The 22355-nt window shown below is 40.2% G+C and overlaps 1 protein-coding gene across 14 annotated transcripts in view; it reads left to right on the forward strand.

The window, feature by feature from the left end:
- DOCK10 (dedicator of cytokinesis 10) overlaps positions 1 to 22355 on the forward strand; it is a 146873-nt gene that overhangs the window by 60742 nt on the left and 63776 nt on the right. For all 14 annotated transcript variants that reach the window (XM_085069637.1, XM_085069624.1, XM_085069630.1 and 11 more), the window contains exons 3-8: positions 5588 to 5677; positions 13110 to 13192; positions 16955 to 17027; positions 17347 to 17481; positions 17754 to 17888; positions 21813 to 21996. In XM_085069637.1, the coding sequence (XP_084925763.1) occupies positions 5588 to 5677; positions 13110 to 13192; positions 16955 to 17027; positions 17347 to 17481; positions 17754 to 17888; positions 21813 to 21996 (700 nt within the window). The remainder of the gene's footprint in view (positions 1 to 5587; positions 5678 to 13109; positions 13193 to 16954; positions 17028 to 17346; positions 17482 to 17753; positions 17889 to 21812; positions 21997 to 22355) is intronic.

Consider the following 22355-nt stretch of genomic DNA (forward strand, 5'->3'; position numbering starts at 1 on the left):
ACAAGACTTCTCTTGGTCATTTCCAACATCTAATGTGAAGTCTGTGGAACAGCAGAGAATTTTTGATATCAATCTGAACCTGATAGACTGTATTCCTCCATTCCCCTGCATCTCCACAGAAGAGTCAAGAGGTATACATTGCAGAGATGCCTTCTCAGGTGTTATTCCAGATGGGGAAAAGATACTTCACTTCTTTTGTAACCTTGCTTAATAATCCCTTAAAAAAAGAAATTGATTCACATTAGTTCCACTTCTTGTTTTCCTAGCAATTCCTTCCTTATAACTCGTTTGCCTGCCCAAAGCCCATTTTCCATTTCAGGAAAAGCATGTCAGCTCAGCTTCATTTTCACCTGTTCCTGGATCCTGTGAACAAACTTCCCTTCTGTTGCTGTGCTGTGAAATAATGGCCAGTGGAAATTTCTGCAGTACAGAGTACATACATCAGTACAGAGCTTATCCTGTACTTCTTGCTCATAGTAAGAGGGACTTAGCGTGCTTCCTGTTGTGCTTATAAAAAGGCAAGCTTGGTGATGACCCTGGTAGTTTTGCATCCTCACCATTGGGTTGCTGTGCTTCCTTCACCTTCTGTTCCCCAAACCTGGCCACACTCTCCTTGACAACTGGAACTGCTGCTGTCTGAGATTCGTATTTCTCACTTTTCTGCTATGTGTTTGCCAGAAAGGAGGCCATGGAAGAAGTGTTACACCTTCTTTCAAGTTGGTCTCACTCCCACCTTTAACCTGTGACATCTTGGTGTTGCCTGGATTTGTTATCATACATCTGTGCTTCTGCTCCTAAACACTTCATATATGCAAACAAAATACTTGCTATGATAAAAATAATTTTTTATCTTTTCTTCAGTCACCATCTTTTGGAAAGTCACTGAACACCCAGCAGCCTCTTTTGAAATCTCTCCAGGATCTCAACTCTTGCTTAAAATCACTGCTGCTCACCCTTAGTGGCAATAGGCTCAGTATCCCTCTGCTAATACTTCTGCTTGTGTGGAGGTTTTGTAACTAAATGTTTGTTAATGTTATATTGGTAAATATAAGTTAATTGTTATAAAAAGGTAGATGAAAGTATTTAATAGTCATTTAAATTTGGTATGGTAAAAAAGTATGTTAAACTCTCTAGGTCATGAGAATTTCTTCCTACTTCTTACTTATGGCTTTCCTAAATGTGTTTGAAAAGTGTAACTGGGACTTTTTTAAAAGTTTTGAAACTCAGACTTTTAAAACTTTATGCAAAAATGTTTGTATAAATATGGCTGAATTCCTGGTTTTGAATCTGCAATAGAAGCAATAATTCATTGCCTAAGTCTAGGACAGGTTTAAGATGGCAAAGCTTGCCTGCAAAATGCAAAACCTATTGAAATTCAGTCTGATGTGCTCCTGACTCCTTGGGCTTTGGAAAGCCCACCTGAGTGCTCTGTTCCCTCCAAGCTTTGCAGAGGCCTTAAAAGAAGGGGGGCTGAGTTGTGCAATTGCTGTACTTGCCATCACTGCAGGCATGATTGTTTCCAGGCTTTGTTTTTTTAACTCTGAACAAGAGCCAAAATCTCCCAATTTTTCAGGCTGTGAAACCTCTACTTTCTAGATGCTGTGCAGGGACAAAAGTTGTTCGTTTGGATACAGAAGTTCAAAACAGAGCCAGATGCATCTGTAAGGGGAGGGAGCAAGAGTCCTCAAGGACACTGCCTTTTCACATGAAACACTGTGTGTGCCATAGGGGCAGCTGGGAGTGCAGGCCTTGGAGCCTCCTTGGAAAAACCCCTGGAAACCTGAGTGTTATTTCTAAGATCAGAAGAGTCACAGTGGTGAGATCATGAGTTATTTCAAATAACACATGACTTAGCTCCCACCTTCCCATGTGATGAGGAGTATCTGCTCATTCTTGGGGGAGCAGGAATCGAGTGCATTGCTCTCATGACTAATGGGGTGTGGGTATCCTTGACGTGCAAGTTTGCATGGGCTGGCAGGAGCAGAGCAGTGAGAGGTATCTGGACTCCTAGAGATGCACTCCAGCTGTTTAAGCAGAGAGAGCTAATGCAGTCAGCATAGGAAGCTGTGTGATTCGGGGAGTGATGGGGCAAAATCTGTCCTTTAAATGTGCTCTGGACTTGCTTTTCTTTCTCTTTGCCCCCTGACAGGTGGTGAGGTCTGTGCTGGGACTGCAGCCTGTCAGGGAGCCCTGTACCACACCAGCCTCTGCACAGTGGTGTCTGTGCAGCATCCCTGCCTCTTAGCCTGCTTTTTAATTTGATGGACTATTCATTGCAGGTTTTGGTAATGTTTAGGAAATCTGTTTACTTGGATGAAAGTGGGGCTGAGCAGCTTTTCTTTAGAGAGCCTATGCCTAAGCATTACCAGGGAGGAACATGTCAGCCCTGTGTGGTTAGCTCTCTCTGAAGGGCAGCCTTTGCAGGAAGTAAATATCATCGTTGTTGATGCATCCCTCTAAAGATTTAACCACTGCTAACATGCTTGCAGACAAAAAGCTATTCAGAATAGATTCAGACTGAAAATGTTTGAAATGGCTAATGGAGTTTGAACTCCTCCATTTTCAAATGGTAAATTCACCATGTCACTGAGAAGTAGTCACTGCCTGAAAACATTATTCCTAATTGGTGTTTGAGAAGGAGCAGTGTTAACTTCTGTGTTTCATTGTAGAAGGTGAATGTAGAATGAGAAGGTGCTTAGTGAAATTGCACCTTATAACTCATACAGCACCTGGGACCAACAGCTTATGCAAATGAGACAGCCTGGCAGTGCCAGAAATCATGGTTGGATATAGGATATTTATATAAAATAAATTAAAAATAATTCAGAAAAATTATGGACTTGAATGCATTGGGCTGATACCTGCATTATTTGATTACCACAGTTTGCATGCACAAATGAGAGGGTAATTGGCCACTGGCTTGAACAGACAATTGCCATGATTGCCTAAACATTAGAAAATTAGGCTGAATTCATAGCACAATTATAAATACTGAATTCTCTAAATAAAATCCCTGATTTTTTGGATAACTGTTTCAGAAGCATATATTCTGTTGTTGAAATTTAGTTCTTTTCTGAATTTTGGAGAATAATGCCATGTCTGATCAGCCTTTAAGAGCATTTAGCTTTGGAAGTAATCAGCTGTGACAGGAAGTGCCTTTGTGGCCAAGCTAAGTGGTTAAACCTAACTGGTTCTCAGAAGGGAAGTGCTTCGTAGTTTTTAACACAAGTTTAAATATAACAATACACAACATTTTCCATGTCCCAATTCTTCGTGAATAAACCTGTGATATTCTTTGTCAAAGTCAACAAATGCAACAAGCCCAGTGTTGCCTGATTTCTCAGGTTTGCAGGGATGTGTTTCTTTCTTTCAAGTGCAGTCTTGTTGGGAAGGACAGTGGGGAAGGTACCACAGGCAGGTGGGCTTGGGTTACCTGGCTTGTTCAGCTATTTTTCTCAGGCTGTGTTAAGGGGAGGGAGACACAATGGTCCCACTAAGGCAGATGTTGCCTGTCTCAGTCAGTGTGTTCATATCAGTTGACAAGAAGTGTATTAGGTGAAAAAAATTACTTGCTATATGTCTTACCTATATAAAAAGACTGGAAACTGCTTTCTGTGCAATACATGGAGCAGGCAAGTTTTGCTGTGGGCCAGCAGAACAGGCTGTTGGTCTCTCTGAAGGTTATTCACCATCATGTCAGGGTCAGTGTGAGGAACAGGGTGCATTAGGTCTCTTCTCCTGTGGCCTCCTGCTCTGCCTCAGTCCAGGAACAGCAGCAGATCTCCAGCAGTGCTGGCCAGGCTCCTCAGCTCTGCTCAGGGACTGGGTCTTGTCGTGACTGCTTAAAAAACATTTACTGCTTGAAATGTCACAGATGTGTGAAGTAAAAGCAATAAGGTGCATTCCAGAGTCTGTGCATACTGCTGGGAAGTCCCTAAGCAACCAAGAATTCAGACAGCTTTTACTAAGCATGGCCTGAAAATTCACACTTCTCCATCTTCTGTTTCTTTTACTCACAGATTCAATGACAGTGTAAATCCCTTCATGCAGGCATTGGTAATACAGCTGGGTAGAGCCCAGGAACCCACATTTAGGAAACTCTGCTCAGTTTGTCAGAAGAGCGGGATTTTTTTCACTTTCTGATGTCTTATGAGGCCACCATGTTGTATCCTGAGCTCTCCAGATGAAACAGAAAAAGTTTGGGGAATCCCAGAATGTTTCTGTTTGAGTGCTGTGAGCCTTTCTTTCTTAACTACTCATGTGGAAAGTGATGGGGGAAATCAGAGTGGTTTGTGTAAGCTCTAAGGAAAAATGCAGTCAATAATACCCAGGCACTCATTGTGTAGAGTTTGGGTGCTTCAATTTATAGAGAAAAAGCATCACCTTTTAGTCTGAGGCCGAGGATATGGAGGAGAGCCTCCAGGGACACAGTAGATACTGCAAGCTGCTTCATGGTTTTAGTACATAATGATTCTTCATACTAAACCTGTTGGATGCCATAGGCCTTCCTCTGGAAATCATGGGTTCTTCCATAACAGAAGAGAAACCGAGTTTGGGAGGCCAGATTTGTCTGGGTTTCAGTCCTTTGCTGTCTTGCTTGACAGAGTTAATCCATTGTAATTGAGAGCATAATCTGGGCTACTGAGGTTTGATTTTGGTTGTTTTCTCCTCTTATGGCAGAGAAAGTGAGTGGGACAGATCTGTAGGTCAATTGAAAATACCCCAAAGCTTCCTCTTGTGAGCCTTTTGGGAAGTGGCAGCCTTGGCTGACCCCAGCACAAGGGCCCACAGGAGCCCTGGGTCACGCAGAGGGACCCTGCTGGTGGCCCTGGGCTCTCACTGGCCTGCTGGGAACTAAATGAAGCTTGGCTCCTTGTGGAGAACTTCTGGAGATCCACTTCTCTCTGTGGTTTCCTGCTCTGGGGCCTGACAGGAGAGCTCAGCCAGCAGCAGCTCTCAGAAAAAGGCTGTGGAGGCTGCAAGGGGCTGCAGGCAGTGCCAGGAGTCCCTGGTCAGCCCTGTCCTGCTGCCTGTGCCCACACATGGCAATGTCCCTCTGAGAGCTGCTGCCTGCTTCTCCTTGCTTTCCAACCATCCAGCTGTCCTGTGGCCCTCCTTTTGCAGCTTGCTGGGGGGACTCTGCTCCTCTCGTCTCCTTTCAAAAGAGTCCAAACTTTTTAGTTCTGTCTCCACATTCCTTACCAAAAAGGCATGAGGTGGAGAAGGGAAGTGGAGGAAGCAAGTAGCACTGTTGGATTTGGCATATATTTCTGGGAGAGGATGTAAGGAAGACTTGATGACTTTTTTTTATCAGAAACCTCAGAGACTGAAGGAACTTTGCTTGGAACAGTTTTATTCCCAGAAATCTATTCGAACACTGTTCTTGCTTGTAATTAATGCCTTAGCTGATAGTATTGAATAGTGTGTGTGGGCAGGAGCTGGGTTGCAGTTGCTGGTATGCATGTGTGTTGGCTGCATGACAAACTGAAAAATGCAAGCCGTGATAACAAGGTTCTTAACCTCTTCCTGAGACAAAACTGCTGTTCTGCCACTTTGACTAAATTGCATATTTTTTGTTTATTGTCAGATAGACACAATTTCACTGGAAATCAGGACACTGTATCCTTCTGTACCTGAAGATGCAGAACAAAAGGCAGAAAATTTATTTGTTAGAGAGGTGAGTATCTAATTTTAAATTAAACCAAGAGTTTGGGGGAGGCATGCTATATTTATAATGAACATATTTTTTCTTTTAGTATGCTTTGGGTGGTTTGAATCAGGTTTGAATTTTGAAGGCCAGTAGGAGGAGGGAGGGTTAACAGCATGTCTGCAGCTGCCTATTGTGAGATGTTTGTATCTAGAAAAATGGTAAGGGCACTGAATCAGCCTGTCATTGTACTGTTTTCCAGCTGCATTCCCTGTCATCATTAGTCCACTGATATTGATGTTGGTATTTTTACATCACTGCTAATGATTTGTGATCTGCATGTGCTTTGCACTTTGAAAATATTGATATCTTTCCAAAAATAGAAAACCAGTTGGCACTGGTTTAGAGGCTTATGTGTTATTACAAGGTATGTATCTCATTTGGGGGTGTACATAGGAGGAGTAGGTGCACTGTGAAGGGTGTGTAGGGGTTTATATTTATTGTCAGTATTTAGAGTCTATTTTACCTTCATTATAGAAAGTTCAACAAAGGTCTTGCATGACAGTTAGAGGCCCACCAGGCGTGAATAATTGCTGTACCTTTAAAAAGACCCTGTGGTTGTGTTGTTTCCATACCTGACCTGAAATTATAGGAGAAGATTTCTCATCCTGCTACCTCAGAAGTATTTCATGTTGGAGCTGGTTTTATCACTTTGAAGGACTTTGGAGGAGCTGGTTGCACTGTTCAAAGGAATTTACTTTAGATTGCTCCCTGAACCTTCCCATCTTTCACAATAGGTGTAAAATATAGATGTAAAATATAACCTTCTTTGCATTAACAAAAAAGGTTTGTGAAACCGAATTTTCAGTCAGCTTCTAGAAGGAATTTAATTCCAAGTGCTTATAATTAGCCCATAATGTGATAGTTATTGGCCTTTTTCTCACAGATTGTGATTTTTCACCTCTTGCTTCCTGGTCTGAAAAAGTATTTAATATGCACTATAACTGCAAGACAGTTCGTGTAGGAAAAGTCTGTTGCAGACAAACACAGGGATTAGAAATCATAAAGTCCAAGATTAGGCAGAAATGTAGCTGTTGAATTGTATGCAATTTTACAGGCTGGCCCTATTTCTTTTCAGCAGGTCTAAAAAGAGCAATAATAATTTACTGCCAGCTCAGATTGCCTGAATTTTGCCATCGTTGTTAATCTGGCAGCAGGGTTAAGGGATAGCATAGCTTGTGGAGTTATCTACCTTCCCAGGAGCCTCACTGCCCTTTCAGCACTTTGGGGTCTGCTTTTTGTTCTACGGTTCCACAAGTTGCAAGGCCAGCACTGTGCTCATGGCTTTCCAGAGAAAGTGGTGGGTCTAAAAATGGAACACGGTGCACAGTGCCGGGGAATCGTTAGAGCTGAGAACACCAAGGGGATGCTAATGGCAACCTGGTAAAATACATATTGAGTACCTCTATTAGCTTCCTCTGCAGTACCAGGGAGCCAAGGGGAGGGGGAGAGAGGAGCAAAGCAGTGGAAAAAGCCAGTACTACAGGACTAAGCCTGTGCATGGAATAGTAGTAGGGTAAAGACACTGTTTTTAAGTAGTAATGCATATGGTCTAATTTGCCACAAAGCCAAAAACTATATATATATATATAAAAATTAAACTCATATAAATGGAGAGGATGGTTTCCAGTCCAAAATTAGGCAAAACTGAGTATGGGGTTCTGTGAAGATACATGGTTGTAGTCCTCTGCAGCAACTGCACAGTTCTGCACTGCCCCAGCAGAGCCTGTTATGTTCCAGGCAGCACTTCTGGATAGATGTGCAGGAGTGGAGTTAGTGACCTTCACTTCTCTCTTGGAACTGTGAAAATGCCAGCACTTCACCTGCTGAAGGAGTCTTTCTTCAAATATAGCATGATATCACGGACAGTGAAAATGTCTATCTGTGCACACTTGGCTGACTGCTGAGACAAAGACATGGAGCAAGCTGGTGAACTGCTAAAGAAGGGTCTGCTCTTGGAGCTGAAACTGGTTCCCTTTGTGTGGTGTAGTGTGAGGACATGGCACTGAAAATGTTTCAAGAGCTCAGATCCAGGATCTCTTGTCTCATTCTTCGGGATGCTTGGTGGTGTTCAGATGGTCTTGTCTACAAGACAAGGTCATTTGTAAAGGGTTGTCTGAAGTCTGTGATAATGCCTTAAAATCCTGGCTGTCTCTTCCTGGCTGTGTGTTTCTCCCCTCCAGCTCTTTCATTTTGCTGTAGCCCTTCAAGGATGAGTTTGTTGGTTTTTTTTCCCCAGCCCTTACCAAAATCCATACAAAGGCAGCCTGGGGATTTGATCAGATTTCCCTTCCTCAAGCAACCATAAACTGTAACTAGAGGCACAGCAGCAGGACTCAATTCCCTGGGCAGTATCTGTTTATGGATCCAAAAGAGCTGACAAGCCAGATGAAGAAAGATGAGGCTGATGTTGCTGAGGAAAACTTTCAGTATTGATGGCATTTGATGCTGTCCACCTGTAGTGGAAGGTTTGTAGCTCTAGGTGTCTGTTCAGTTCTAAAACTTCTTTTGGATTCCTCAGGATCTAAAAACTTTCACTGTTTCTTTCACGTTGAAATGTTATAGTAATGGGAAGGCAGAAGAATTGATTTTAAGTAAGACCATCTGTGTTTTGCTGAATCTGTAAAATGAGAATTTAAAACAAAGTAAAACTAAGGTGACAAATAAATAGTCCCTTAATAAGTATTTTCTGCCTGCAAAGAGAATAAATAATTTATATTTTATGATTTATTAATGTCTGAGTCCCTTTATTCACTCATACCTAATTATTAGCTATATTTTAAAGTTAATACTTTGTGAATTGATTATTCTTATACCTGTAATTTTACTGGGTTGCTTTCCTTGTGGATTTTTCCACTGTAACTTTTCTTTTCTGAGGAACGAAATCAAGTTCCAAGAAAGGATAAGTTTCCAGAAACTTTTAAGGCCAGAATAAAATTGTCTTCAGTGGTTTGTTGTTTTAAGTATTTCTGGCTTCCTTTATCATGCTATTTCCTTCCAAATTCTGAATTTGGAGGTGTAGGAGCTGTGAAGGGGCAGAAGGAGTGAACTTCCTAGGTGAAAACCACATCAAAATGAAATAACAGTGTAGGAATACTGAAATTTCATTTCATGAATGATGTAGTTAATTTTGTCTATGATAATATAGTCATGTGGGTGTCTCTGAACTTTCCTGTGGAGATTTTGTAGATACACAGGAGGGAGTTGTCACCTGTAGTAAGCTTGTAGAGCCTTTGCCATTCATCTGGAGGCATTTTTATTTGAGGTTTTACATGTTGGGTTTACAGGATCTGTAAGTAATTATGAAACATGAATTTTATTAATTTAAATGTTAAAAAAGCCACAGCCTCCTGTATGACTTCTGAAAGTGGTTGTATGTCCATAGAGTTGATTTTTGAGGCTTTTTGATTTTCAGGCTAATCTGTATTGTTCTTACCTATTTCCAAATCACACTAAAATGAGAATTCCTGTTGACAATGTCACCCAGAAAGTTTTGTTATTGCTCATCGCAGTGTAGATTTCCCCGACTTCCAAATGTAAGCTTTTTCAGTGCTTCAAAGAGCTGTAGTGTCAGGGCTAGACATAGAATATTAAAGGATAGTGGGCCTTTTGATAGCCCAGGAGTCAAATACTTGTTAAAGATATTTGATAGTTTAAAATAGTAGTGTGTTTTAATGTTTTGGTTTGTTACTTGGCTGTGTCACTGGACCCTACTGTATGTTGTTTTGGGAACAGTTCGGAGAGCCCCAAAATGAAGGTCCGAGTTGGCAGCAGCCACTCCTGGTGCTGCCATGCTCATTGTGGGTGTGAGGAGCCTGGAGCAGGTCTGGGTGCAGGGCTGGGTTTGCACCCAGGGTGATCACAGCACCTTCCACCTCCCCAAATCCCCACACACCTCTTTTGGCTGCTGCAGGGAGGGAAGGAAGGCTCTGTGAGCAGAGCCATGCGTCATGGGGCAGAGACAGAACCACCTCTGCAGCTTCCTGCCCAGCACTGTGGCCACATCCAGCTCCACAAGGGTTTGCTTTCTGTTTCCAAGATCTTGCAGAGGCTTGCCCTGCCTGTTCAGCTCAGGAGCAGCACTCTGCCAGGGTGAGGGATGGGGCAGAGCTGCTCTGTGTACGCTGTTCCTCTGCAAGGAGCCCAGCTGTTCCACGAACCACTTTCATCCCATGTGCATCTCTATTTCTGAAGACCTCATAGTGGTGCTGTCTTAGAGAGGATATAGGCAGGGAGGTTGTTTGTTTCATTTGTGTTTCCCTCACTTCCCCCTTTTTTAATTCTTTTTTCCCCCCTTCCAAAAGGTTCTGTTCCATTGCTGGGTAAATCTTTAAGTGTCTTTTTCGCAGTGGGAGCCATCAGGCTGTCATCACCAGAACCAGAGATAAGAAGTTACAGGGGGAAAAAGCCTGCAGGATTGTCTGTCCCTGTTAGGAAAAACTAGGCCATCCGGACAACAACAAAAATGAAAAAAGGGAAAAAAGAAAAAAAGGAAAGACCTGAGTTTGATAGGGCCCCTGGGAATGGGCTGTGCTGCCTGCCTGGTTAACAGAGCAGCAAAAAGTTCATGCAAACATGTGCCAACCCTCCCACATCCCAAAACTTCCATTTCTCAGTCTATATTTTTCCTCCCCCAAAGTTCACTTGAGCTCAACAGCCCTTGCATTGGTGCCTCTGTTCTTTGCCAGGAACAGTAGTATCCAGCTCTGGCTTCTTCATGAAATCTCTGCCTCTAGAAAGGTTTTTCTTGCTCCTCAAATCAGGTTTGCAGGTATTTTTCCTCATTGTTAAAATTTAATTTCCAATAATAATTTCCAATTTAAAAAAAATCATTCTATGTCAGTGCAGTTAGCAGAAGTATTTCATTTTTAGTTGGGATATTCTGAAGAGAAAATCAGAAAAAATGAGAAAATAATCAGAGAAAATCAGGAAAAAAAAATGATGTTATTTTTTAAGTTAGATGTAGTTTCTCCACAGAAGCTAGTTGAAGAACAGCCTTCTTTCACTGGGCTGGCTTGTCTTTTATGAATTTAGTGAGTAATACTTGAATGTGCTGCTTTGTCCCCTTTGATTTTTATTTTGATTAGCTTTTTCTTAGAGGGGAACAATAAACCTTTATAGTTAAAAGCTAAAATACTGTAGCTGGCTCTATATGTTATTCACAACTGCTTTTTTGAACACACCAGCCTATAATGTTTGCAATAAAAGTCAGCATTGAGAATTCTCTGCGGGCTTTAATTGCATTTGTTAAGTAAAATATTCAGTAATGAAAGTACCACAGGGGAAAAATGGTCCTTTCTGTAGAAGGTTCAACTTGGTTTACATTTGCCAAGGAGAAGGGGAGAGATGTGTGAATTGGAGGTTCTGTGCTCACTCTCACAAGGCTCTAGGAGCTTTTCACTGGTTTATGTAGAACAAAGGATATGTTGCTCTTGTGAGAGTATTCTTATAGCTCAGGCTACTATCACATAGCTTAACACAAACACAAGAGCAACCAAGTTGTTTTACGAAGCATCATAGAACAGTTGTGGTTTAGTGGCTGGATTTTTATTATTTCTATATTGAAAAGCCAAGTGCAAACAACACCACAGTGGTGTAGGAGTATGGCTGTCAGGGGGAGCTTTGGACCTGACCCTTCCAAGTGCAGAGAGACTCAGTTATAATACTAGAATATTATCTTAATTCTTGGAGAATATGTGATTATGTTGTCTAATGGTCACACTTTATTCTGAATCCTGTAAGATAATGAGGGTTTATGTCAGACGAGAAGGTAAATCCTGGCTGCACGTGGGATGTGGGTACTGCCTTTGGTTGTGCTGAACTGCCAGGGAGAGAAGTGCTACAAATGTGCACCCACCTCCTTGCCACCTTTTCCACACTCCAAACCAAATAAAGCTGTCACACAAGACTCTGAATACAAAGAAGATGACTTCCTAAAATAATTCGTGGCTACATGCTCTGCATATTGAGCAAAAGATTTTAAAAAAGAGATTTGTTAAGCCAGTGCTGAGTAATTTAGAAAGCACCACCATTGTCAGGCTGTCTCAGATTTGCTCCAGCAGCCTGAGCATCCCCTCTGTGTCCCTCTGAGGCAGAGATCACTGTGCAAGCAATGACTCCCATGGGCACCTCAGGGGAGGCTGGGAGTGAAGAGCGGGAATACTCCCACTTGAGTCAACCTTTTTATAGTAATTTATAATTGCCCCTTTATTGTCTTTTCTTATATTTTCTCTGCATAGCTTTTGGCATTGAGATACCTTTGATCTATCCTTTTTTTCCATTTGACTCCTGGAGTCTCATGTCTTTCTGTGAGACTGTCTTTTCTGCTCCCACCTCAGATTCCTTTTCAGTGCTGCTGCTGCTTCTTTCTCTGCTGTAGATCTCCACCCTATTCCTTCCTGGTATGCCTCCTTTTCCCTGGGATCTCAGGCAGCAACTTCTACTGTTGGGTTTTAGCCTTGATCCCTCTCTTTCTTCCTTTCCATCTCAGGTGGGCTGGTGCAAATTTTCAGGTGAAGTGTGGGGGGAAAATAATACAATAGTGGGGTACAATCTTCAGCATACTGTAGAAATATCACTTTGCAATTTACACTCTTTATGAAGAATCACTGGGAATTGTGACATTGTGTCATTTTTCTTGTAGATATGTACCTTAGCAATAGCTGTACATATTTCATGCATCTTGTTGCCTTTCAAAATGTCATATTTGGTTTAACTGCATTGATAAAAGTTCTGCATCAAATAAATTGTACACATATTCTGGCCTATTTGACAGCACAGCCAAGCCCTTCAGTATAGTTTTGGTCTGGTACATACATGATGATATGACTGAGCAAAATCAGTGTGGAAGGGAAAATGAGACTGGTGAAAAATTATAGTCCTATTAATATATTCCTGAATGTTGCTAAGAGGTTAAGGATCAAACCTTAAGGGCAGAATAAGAAGCAGAGGGCTTGTGCTGCAACAAGGGCAAATAAAAGGAGTAAAGCAAATGTATTTACAGTGGAAGGCTTAGGTAGTGAAACAGGATACAACCAAAAAATATATAATCAATATACAGGGAGGAAGTCAGGCCTAAACTAGATCATGTATTTTGAGGCAGTAACTATATAATTTAATGATGCTTCCTAGAAAGCAGATGAGAATCAGTAAAGCATGTTAAATTGCTATCAGCTCGCTCCTCCATCTTGTATGATTCAGTGCATTTGATTTTAAAGGGAAATTGTGCTTCAAAATATGGAAACATATGACTCTGGCTTTCCTTTAAGATCTGTGCACCCAGCTCTAGCAGAGAATAATATGTTCTCTAGCACATGGACTCCCCCAGAACTTCATCAGTTTTCTAGCCTTACTGAGTCAAAACACTTGTAGTAATTCTGTTGTTTTTGTTTCTTCTCTTTAGGCTTGTAAATACTACAGTTCCCACTGGCATGTTGTAAACTACAAATATGAACAGTATTCAGAAGACTTCCGACACTTACCACAGTAAGAAATCACATAAGTTCTCCTTTTTTATTGTTTTTTCCCTTTAGGTTTGTGTCATTTGCTAAGCTTTGTCCATATTTGCACTTTCTTTTGTCTTCTACACTGTGCTTGTTTTACCGTATTTTCGGTGCCTTGCATTTTTAAAAAGGGGAAGCAAAGGTCCTTTAGAAAAGTTCAAGACTCTGCAGAATTCACTGGTATCAACAAACTCCATTAGTGCTGATTCAAGTCCTTACAAGTGTATTTGCGTATTCACAGCACAGTTGATACAGCAGAGGTGGCTTTTCGTTTTCCTTAATAATGCATAAATGTCACTCACCTTTCACTGGGATTAATTCTCCTTTTAGTTACCCTGTGTCACAGAGAGTAGGATTTCAGCTGCATTGTACAGAACTGGGTGCACTGATGGTACAAGGCTGTGGAGATGTGCAGGTGTCAGGGGCAGGGCATCCCTCCTGTGCTTGGAGGCAGAACATTAAAATCTCTGTAAAAGTGCTGGCAGGAGCAGGAACAAGTTGTTTGACTTGAGTGGAAGGAAATTAATCTGGTGCTCATTCCTACATGCATGCGTTTCTACCCATACTCCTGTTTCTGGAAAGTTTGTATCCTGCCCCTGAGGAAGGTTTTAGAGAGTAGTTAACAAAATCACTAAGTGCCAGAATGAGCTGTGTTACTGTCTCCTTTCCTGGAATTTGAGTAATTAAACGTATGATACTGGGTGAAAAAAGTATGTTACTGGGTACTGTATGATACAGGAATGAAGGGGGGGCTCTAAGCTTGGGATGGATGAAAACTAGTAGTAACTTCATTGCTTCAGGAACTGATAAACTGATATTATGGCCCAGTTAGATGCTGTTTTCAGAGGATTTTGCACTGTAAACCTTCCCTTAGACCTGCATTTCCTCTTGTGTGTTGGTGTTTTTATGAACAGTGAACATGGTAGTATAAAAAGCCATTAAGAGCAGTTTTGCTAATCAGAGATTATAAACATACCCTATCTTAAGTACCCAGTGTGCTGATTGGTTTAGAAAATTAATGCATTTAGTGCTCAAGAAAAATGTTTGTAGCACAGCAGTTTTCCTTTTAACCTTAAATGTCTTCACTCTTATGAAATATGCATTTGACAGATGTGGGTGCATTACTATGCACAAAAGTACGTTTTAGCTGATTACATACATCCTCTTCTGCTAAGGATATTTTAGTGTGGTGCTTAATGTGATTTGCTTTCATGGGTTCATGCTCTGGGGATATCAGGGTGTGTCTTGCATCTTACTTTTTCCTGCCTCCTAACATATGCATTATACTGAGGATTATCTTGATTTGAGATGTTGTGTCTTGTAGCACTTAGGAATGGTTTTGGTGCCACAGTGGGTGATATTTCAGACACAAAGTTACGGCAGGAGTTGACTGCATGTTGTTTGCTGGGATCTGCTGCGGCTTTTGAGCTTAACACACCTTTAACAGATCTGGTTTGAGGTCTACCTCATTCATACTGTTTCCAGTCTCTTCAACCTTGATTTACATGTGTATGTTACAAAGTTTCGTGTTTTAGTCTAAGTCTTCTCAAGAGAAATAAAGTAGCTTGATACGTCCTTGTTGTTCTATTGTATGTCACTGCTGATAGCTCCAGATGCCCAGTTTTTACCCCTTTTTTGTTTGATTTGAAAAATCCTGCTACTGCACTTGAGAAATCTGAGCATGTTCTTGTATCAGTCCCTTTACAGGAAGTCATTGTGTTGGGGAACACTGCATGAGTGTTCTGTGTTTAGCTTTGCATCATGGGGAAGGAGCATCATTTACAAGACCAGCTCTAACTGTGGCTGAAGTAATGCCATTCACTGAGGGTGTGCTGGACTTCCCTGTGGGCTTTTCCATGTAGAAGTGTGTTTATTGAGACTCAGCAGCTTTCAGCAGCGCTGAAGGACTTCCTGCTTGGTTGTGCTTGAGGCCATGCTGTGCTGGGTCACAGTGTCACACAGCATGGCTGCATGGGGCAGCAGATTCCTATCAAAGTGGCTCTTCCTGAATCCTGACCCTTTCTCATTGGGAAGCAGTTGCTGTGTGATGCTGAGGACCTGGGGCAGGCAGTGAGCACTCAACATGTCCACTGCAATTGCGCTGTGGCACCAAGGAGGAGCTAAACACCATGTGCATGACATGACCAAAATATTTAGCAATTGTTTTAGTTTTTCTCTGAGTGTGTTCCTCCTTGGACGTTTTTCTCAGCTCTTTCTACCCCATAAATTCCTCTCTGTGAGCTCTCACTACCTCTTTTACACCGTGTTTTATGCTTTGTGCTGCTGTGTTCTTGCTTCTTGAGCAAGTGGGAAGGTGGAGGAAGAATAAAGGTTGCTTGGTGTGTGCTGTGCTGACAGTCTGGGAACAGAAATAGGCATTAGCAAAATTATTGCTGCTATTTATAGAAAACCTGGAACACTTGGTAGATATTTCAGGTCTGGTGCGTTTTTCTGTAAAAGGTGGGATTTGGCTTGAAATTTTTGGTTTGGAGTCCTTTCAGGTACGGGGGAGTGTTTGTGTAAGAATTTTTAACAGCTGCCCTTGGTTGCATTGCAAAACCTGCAATGGCTTTCCATCACAGATATTCTGAACATTAATGCTTTTACAGATGTCAAAAATGCCAATAGATTGGAAATATTCCTTTTACTCAAAATATTGATCAGTTGTTTCCATTAAATGAACTGCAAAACTGAAGCAAACTGAGGAGAGAATTAAACACTCTTGTGTTCTGTGTGCACTTCTGGTGGCATGGCCACATCATGGCAACACTGCTTTTGAAATGGGGAAAATGGAGATAGGCATTGCTCATTACTCTGATGTTCCTTATGTGCAATTTATCTATGAAAGAATAAAAAATGAATAGGGTCAAAGTTATCTTTTTTCTAAAAATTCTGACATAGTCACTCTTCCTGATAAATAATGGCTTTTAGCATGACAACTTTTTTAGGTTTTCATAGGTTAACTGAAAATTTTCAAGATGAGATTGGTAATCTTCAGGAATTTGGAAACAATGTTGGAATTTTTCAGGGCACTGAAAAATCTATTTCTTTCCATTAAAAAATATCCTTGAGTTTTTGTCATGTGTATTTAGCTGTTACTTAATGTTTAATTCTGCAGCATGAGAAGTACTCTGGGCCAAAGTACAATTATTTGTGTGCTTAAAATTAAGCAAATGTTGACGTGCTTTGCATTTGTATATTCAGTTTTGCTTTTGAGTATACAGTGTAAAGAAATTAAATGACATCACATCAAAAAGACAACTGTGTACTTTGAAAGATTACTTGGAGGGTGTGCTCATCATAGTGAATAGAAAAAATATTTTGAAGTCATGAAGCAATGTAGGTTTAAGATGAAAGTTAATGTTCTTGGTTAAAGCTATTGAAGAGTTCAGCCTCATTCATTTGACAGCCTTGAATGGGATATCTCTGGAAATTGTTTCAGATTTGTTGCCCATTCTAGTGGAAGAGCAGCAAAGAGAACAAGAACTGGTATTTCATCATTTGTGTAGAAGTGTTACAGCTTCATAGTCTTGGAGAGAAGAAAAGATACATGTGGTTTAGGAAAGAAGTATTTTAAAAGTGTAGTGATTTTAAGGGAGACAATAGGGTCACAGCAAAAGGTGTACTGACATTGCCATGGGGGCTCAGGATGGTTACCTCACTGAAATAGCAGGTACATTATTTGTTTTTAATAAATAAATAAATAAACAGATAAATAAATCAATACATTTCTCCCCCCTCCCAGAAGTGAATGTAGACCAGAGAAACTGCCATCACATTCCTTTGAGATCGATCATGAAGATGTGGATAAGGATGAGGTATGTATTCTGGTTTTGGTGTGGGTGTTTATTTTTTCCCCTGAGGAAGTTAGTTATTGCTTTAATATCAAATAAAGAATGATAATGGAGGATCATTATCTCCTGTAAAATATTTCATATTTTAAATAGCTCTGAAATTAGTGAAACAGCTTTGTCTCATGTCATCCTGTGTATGGGAGGGCTATTAATAATGTTTTCCTTTAAAAGGAGTGAAAGGGTGATTATTTGTTATCAAGCAGATATTCACACATTACAATTTTCTTTTGTCTTGGAATTCAGAAAACAAGTCTATGCAACATTAATCATGTCATCCATACAGGATACAACATCCCACTCATCTTCAAAAGGCGGTGGTGGTGGAGGAGGAGGGGGATTAGCAGCAGGAGTTTACAAGTCTGGATGGCTTTATAAAGGGAATTTCAACAGCACTGTAAACAATAGCATCACTGTTCGGGTAAGGAAATGACATTATTCTTTCTTTATTGCATTTGGATTTATATTCCCCACAGAGGTGCACTTCTTGCCATTGTCATTTAGCTGTTTGTATCTCAGGTTTGATTACATTGCTTTAAATGATAATAAAATAATATTCCAGTTGTCTGCAAAATAGTGTGATCGAAGTGCAGTCAGGAGTTGCCTGTTATTTAAACCATGTGAATATAAAGTATCAGTGAAAATAATTTGCAGTACAACAATTCTTATGCTTCTTCTTTCCCACTACTTCAGTCGTTCAAAAAGCGCTACTTCCAGCTGACACAGTTGTCGGATAGCTCGTACATTATGAATTTTTATAAAGATGAAAAAATATCAAAGGAGCCAAAGGGATGCATTTTTTTGGATTCTTGTACAGGAGTCGTACAGGTAAGTTCCAGTTTGTTTCATTGTAGTGTTTTGGGTGTAGGATGCATTTAAAAAGGCAAATGGAAGAACATGTTCATTAACAGAATAATGGTCTCATTAGCAGTTTCAGGAAATGAAAGCAACAGTGGTTTTGCTCTTTAAATTGGTGTAAACGCTCAGTCTGACAAGCTTGAAAAAACCACAGCTGAATTATAGTAGCAAACCACGCACACGTTCTTTGTCCATGGCAAACATGAGAAAAATAAATACTGTGAAAAGTTTGGGGATTTTTTTTTCACTGAAATTACTTTCTTAGATGTCAGATCTTACCTCATGGTTACTAAGAGCATGCTTACTTGTGGGGTAAAGAGATTCAGGTTACAAAGCATCACCTGGTGGGCAAGTGTTAAATTAATCTTGTGTCCTGAGCCTCCTTGAAGCCTTTGGAGAAGACAGAGAGTCTTAATTGCAGCAGATAGGACAGAACCTTATTGTTTGTTTTCCAGAAATGACTAAACCAGCCTTTTTTTCCTTTTGTTCCTCTAAACTGTGTTTTTAGTTTTTTTCCTCCATCTTGTTCTTCCTTTCCTCTCATTCTGGTAATATATTTGTCTTTTTTCTTTTGTTTCATTTTAAACAAGATGTTACCTTGCGTGGTATGTGGCTATTGACTGATCTAGCCCAATGTGTCACTGAATAAGTAAATTCCTTTTATTTAATCCATACTTTACCACTTAATCAGCAAAGATTGGTAACAGTGTCAGGCAGGCTGTTTTGAGGGTTGCTTTGAAAGAAACCTTTCAGGGAAGACACCTGATAAACAAAAGGTTTTCTTGGTTGTGATGTCTCTCCTTCACCTCTAAACCCCTTTGGAGCAAGAAAAATAATTTCTGGCTGTTTTCTACTAACTTCTGAGGAAAAAAAAACCTCAAGAAACCTTTGAAATCATCCTCCCCGTGAACTTCTGACAGCTACCTTCTAAATCTCTAGTGTTCCTCCAAATTGTCCCACACTGGTTGAACAGTGGGTTCTCCTCTCACTTGCCCCTAGATACAAGGTTTGTGATTGTTCTTTGATTGGCATTTAGCATGGGATTGACAAATTTGAGCTAGCCTCACCAGCAAGAAATTAAAGTCCTAGCCAAGGGAGTACTAGGGTGAATATCATCAGCTGTCAAAGTCTGTGATGGACTTGGAATCATAGAGCTGGAAAATGAAACCTGGCTTAGAGTTGCCATGAACAGGGAGACCAGAGAATGTGGAGAAAGAGTTGGGCAAAACTGGTTTTTTAGGGAAAAAATGGGATATGAAAGTTGTGATGTAATGAGTTTTAATACCACTGTAAGTCATTTCAGTTTCTATGAATGACTTTGAGCTCCTGTTTGATAGAGGTTGAATATCAAAATTGTGATAAACATCTGAGAGAAATCATCTCCAGATAAAATACAAAATGCTTCCAAAACAATTCTGTTCTTTTGGAAGAATGACCCTGCAGGCATTAGACTTAGCCTGATGTTTCATTTATAGCTCATTCATGGTTCCTTTTTTGAATCTTGTATTATTTCCTTCTGGAAGAAATTTTTGAACTTGAAATTAAGTGTTGAAGATTAGAAGTCAAGGTCCATTTACCATATGGAAGGCGTTTTATAGAGGAGCAAACTGAGAAATGGTACCTTGGTTTTTTTTCCTGTTAACTGATCAGTAAGAAAATAGTTGGCCTTAGATTTAAAACAAAGGCTTTGCTGTAGATCTCATCTGCTTGCCAGAAGTCTAAAGTGCAGATGGAAGAGTGGATATTGAAGTTTTCCTGCCCTGCCTGATGTTCTTAAGATTCAGCATGCAAGATGTATTGCTGTATTAGATAATGTCTGATAACCTTTCAGTACCTGATTTAAAGATCTTGGCCATGTCTGTATGGGGAAGTACATCATATAGAAAATAAATGCATTAATTTTAAATGCTTTTTAGTCTTGTCTGATGTTAAGTTGAAACATAGCGTTTTTCTTTATAGATTGTGCATAAACTGGTGTACATAATACACTTTAAAAACACTCTGTGTTTAAAAGTTTCAAATGCCCAGTGCCCAAGATTCTTTGCGTAGTTCTGCTCAACTTCTAACTCTTGGTAAAGCCCTTATATGATGTTATATATATGATATGTGCCAGGTTTTCGTGCAGTTTTAGTCCTTGTTTTACTTTAATTTAAATGTATGATTGGAGGATTAGAGAGATTTCAGGATCAGGATAAATATTGAACACCCAAGAACCAATTGCTAGAAAACCCAACCCTATTCTTACCCTGTATTTGATGAACTAAAATTTATAACCCTGAAAGAATATTCACCTCCATAAAGTACTTGAGAGGAAAATTATTTCCTATCAAGAGAATTTCCAGTAGCAGAACTAAAACCATCACACATGCATACACACACACCCACACAGTCCCAAGTCAATTTGAAAAGCCAAGATTTGTCTGACCCTGTTGACCCAGGTAGGTTCAGAAGAAGTAGTTTTGTCTTAACTGATTCCTGATCTGGGTCATGACATGTAATATAAGAACTGGAGCAAGTGATTAGCAACAGATTGGGTAGGAATCTTCTAAATCATCTCTGCTGCTGGAAAAAAATGCTCATGGAATTTGCTTCTCAGTGTCCTGGGTTCTCATCCTCCTCTGCTAATCAGTATCAGATTTTGCCTCTGTTTGTCTTAAATAAAAGTATCACTATCATCTCACCATCTGGCTTACAAACATCTTAATAGCTTGTTCTTATAGGACTGTACAGGAAAATAGTTACAATATGCAGAACTGCAGGAGACCCCTGTCATGTTATTTGAGATTGTTCAGCTATGGGGTGGATGATTTTTTTTTTTTTTTAATTCATTTGCATCACTCCAAGGTTAAATCTGTCAACAAAGTGATGGCAATTTTCTGCAATGTTAAAATCAAAATGGTGGCACTGATGCCCATTGTCAATGCTTTAAAACTTCAATGAAACAATGGAGGGTAGGATGCATTACTGTTCTCTCAGATATAAGCAAGGAAGAGAGAAAACTGATGCAAGTGCTTCCTTAAAGCTAAGAGATACATGCCTCACTAATTTGGTAAATTTGAGGAATGAAGCACATTATATTAGATCACATCATTTTATTAAATTTTATTGAGCCATTCCAGTAACTAAGTACCTGTTAATTCTTATGACAGAAATTGATAGACTCATCATCTCCTGCAGGTAAAATCTGGTGACAGAAAACAGATCTCAGACATCAATCTATTCCCAGTATACTGGGCATTTGTTCTTATGTTGTGCTTGAAAAGGATAGCATTGCAATGACTGACCAGCACTATGCCTTTGGTGAAAAACTGTTGAAATCCCCTAAGTCATCTTTAAAATCCTTCTAAAACAAAAGTAGATGTGGGAAGTACCCATTGTAATAGTTAACATGCAGGAATTTGTCCTGTTGCAATCTCCCGGAAAGTCCTGTTCCCACTATCCCCCAAATATTTATATGACAGCATATAAATATATATAGCATAAACACTTTGATTTCTCTTTTTGCGTGTCTGGTCTGATGGAAAAGTGTAAGAAACTTGCTCTTTAGAGCTGTTTTCTCCAGACCACTCCAACTCAGGTAGCAGTGCTGCACTTTGTGACCAGAGGCTTTCTGTTATTCCACATGGGAGGTGTTCCCTTCTGAACTATTGTCCATCTTCGATTTCTGTGGCTAAATATAGGATGGATGTTTGGCCACAGAAACTCTTAAATGTACAAACTGACATAAAACTGTGTTAATATTGCATTACTTGGATTTTCTTAAAAGCCACTGAAGTTTGCTTAAGTGTCATTTTTAAGGAGTGGATGTATATAAGTCCATCTTATGGATGCCTTTTTCAGTACCTTTTTGTATTAGCTCTAGTGTTCATTTTTGTTTTCCTTTTTTTCCAACAGAATAACAGGCTTAGGAAACATGCCTTTGAGTTGAAAATGAATGACCTCACATACTTTGTGCTGGCAGCTGAAAATGAGCAGGATATGGATGACTGGATTTCCACTCTCAACAAAATCCTGCAAATAAATCCGGAGGGAACCATTCAGGAGAGGAAGAGTGCAGATCTTACTGATCTGAGACTTGGTAAGAGTGAAAAAATCTCTCGTATTGTTGGGGGGTTTTTTAAACAAGTGAAAAAAGTGGAACCTTCATAGCAGTGTTTAATCATTTTAACTGCCTGAGTCTGTAATGGATTCTGCACCTATTGATTTCTGACCAAGCAGCACCAGTCTTGGCAATCCCTGAACAATGTCAGCTAACTCTCCTCAGATCATTTTCAGAAGGCTGAAGGGGAGGTAAAGCTGTTCCCACAAAGTCAGCAGGAGCAACGTGGCTCCACTTTGCATATGCAGCTCTTTTTCAAATTTAGTCCTTTCTGTCAATGATCTTGCTAGGACTTTGTGTTTTTCTGTCCTGGAACTCTGCAGGTTTAAAAGAGTTTT

Source organism: Lichenostomus cassidix, chromosome 9, assembly GCF_008360975.1.
Source record: "Lichenostomus cassidix isolate B80296 chromosome 9, HeHo_3.0, whole genome shotgun sequence".
NCBI classification, from domain to species: Eukaryota; Metazoa; Chordata; class Aves; order Passeriformes; family Meliphagidae; genus Lichenostomus; species Lichenostomus cassidix.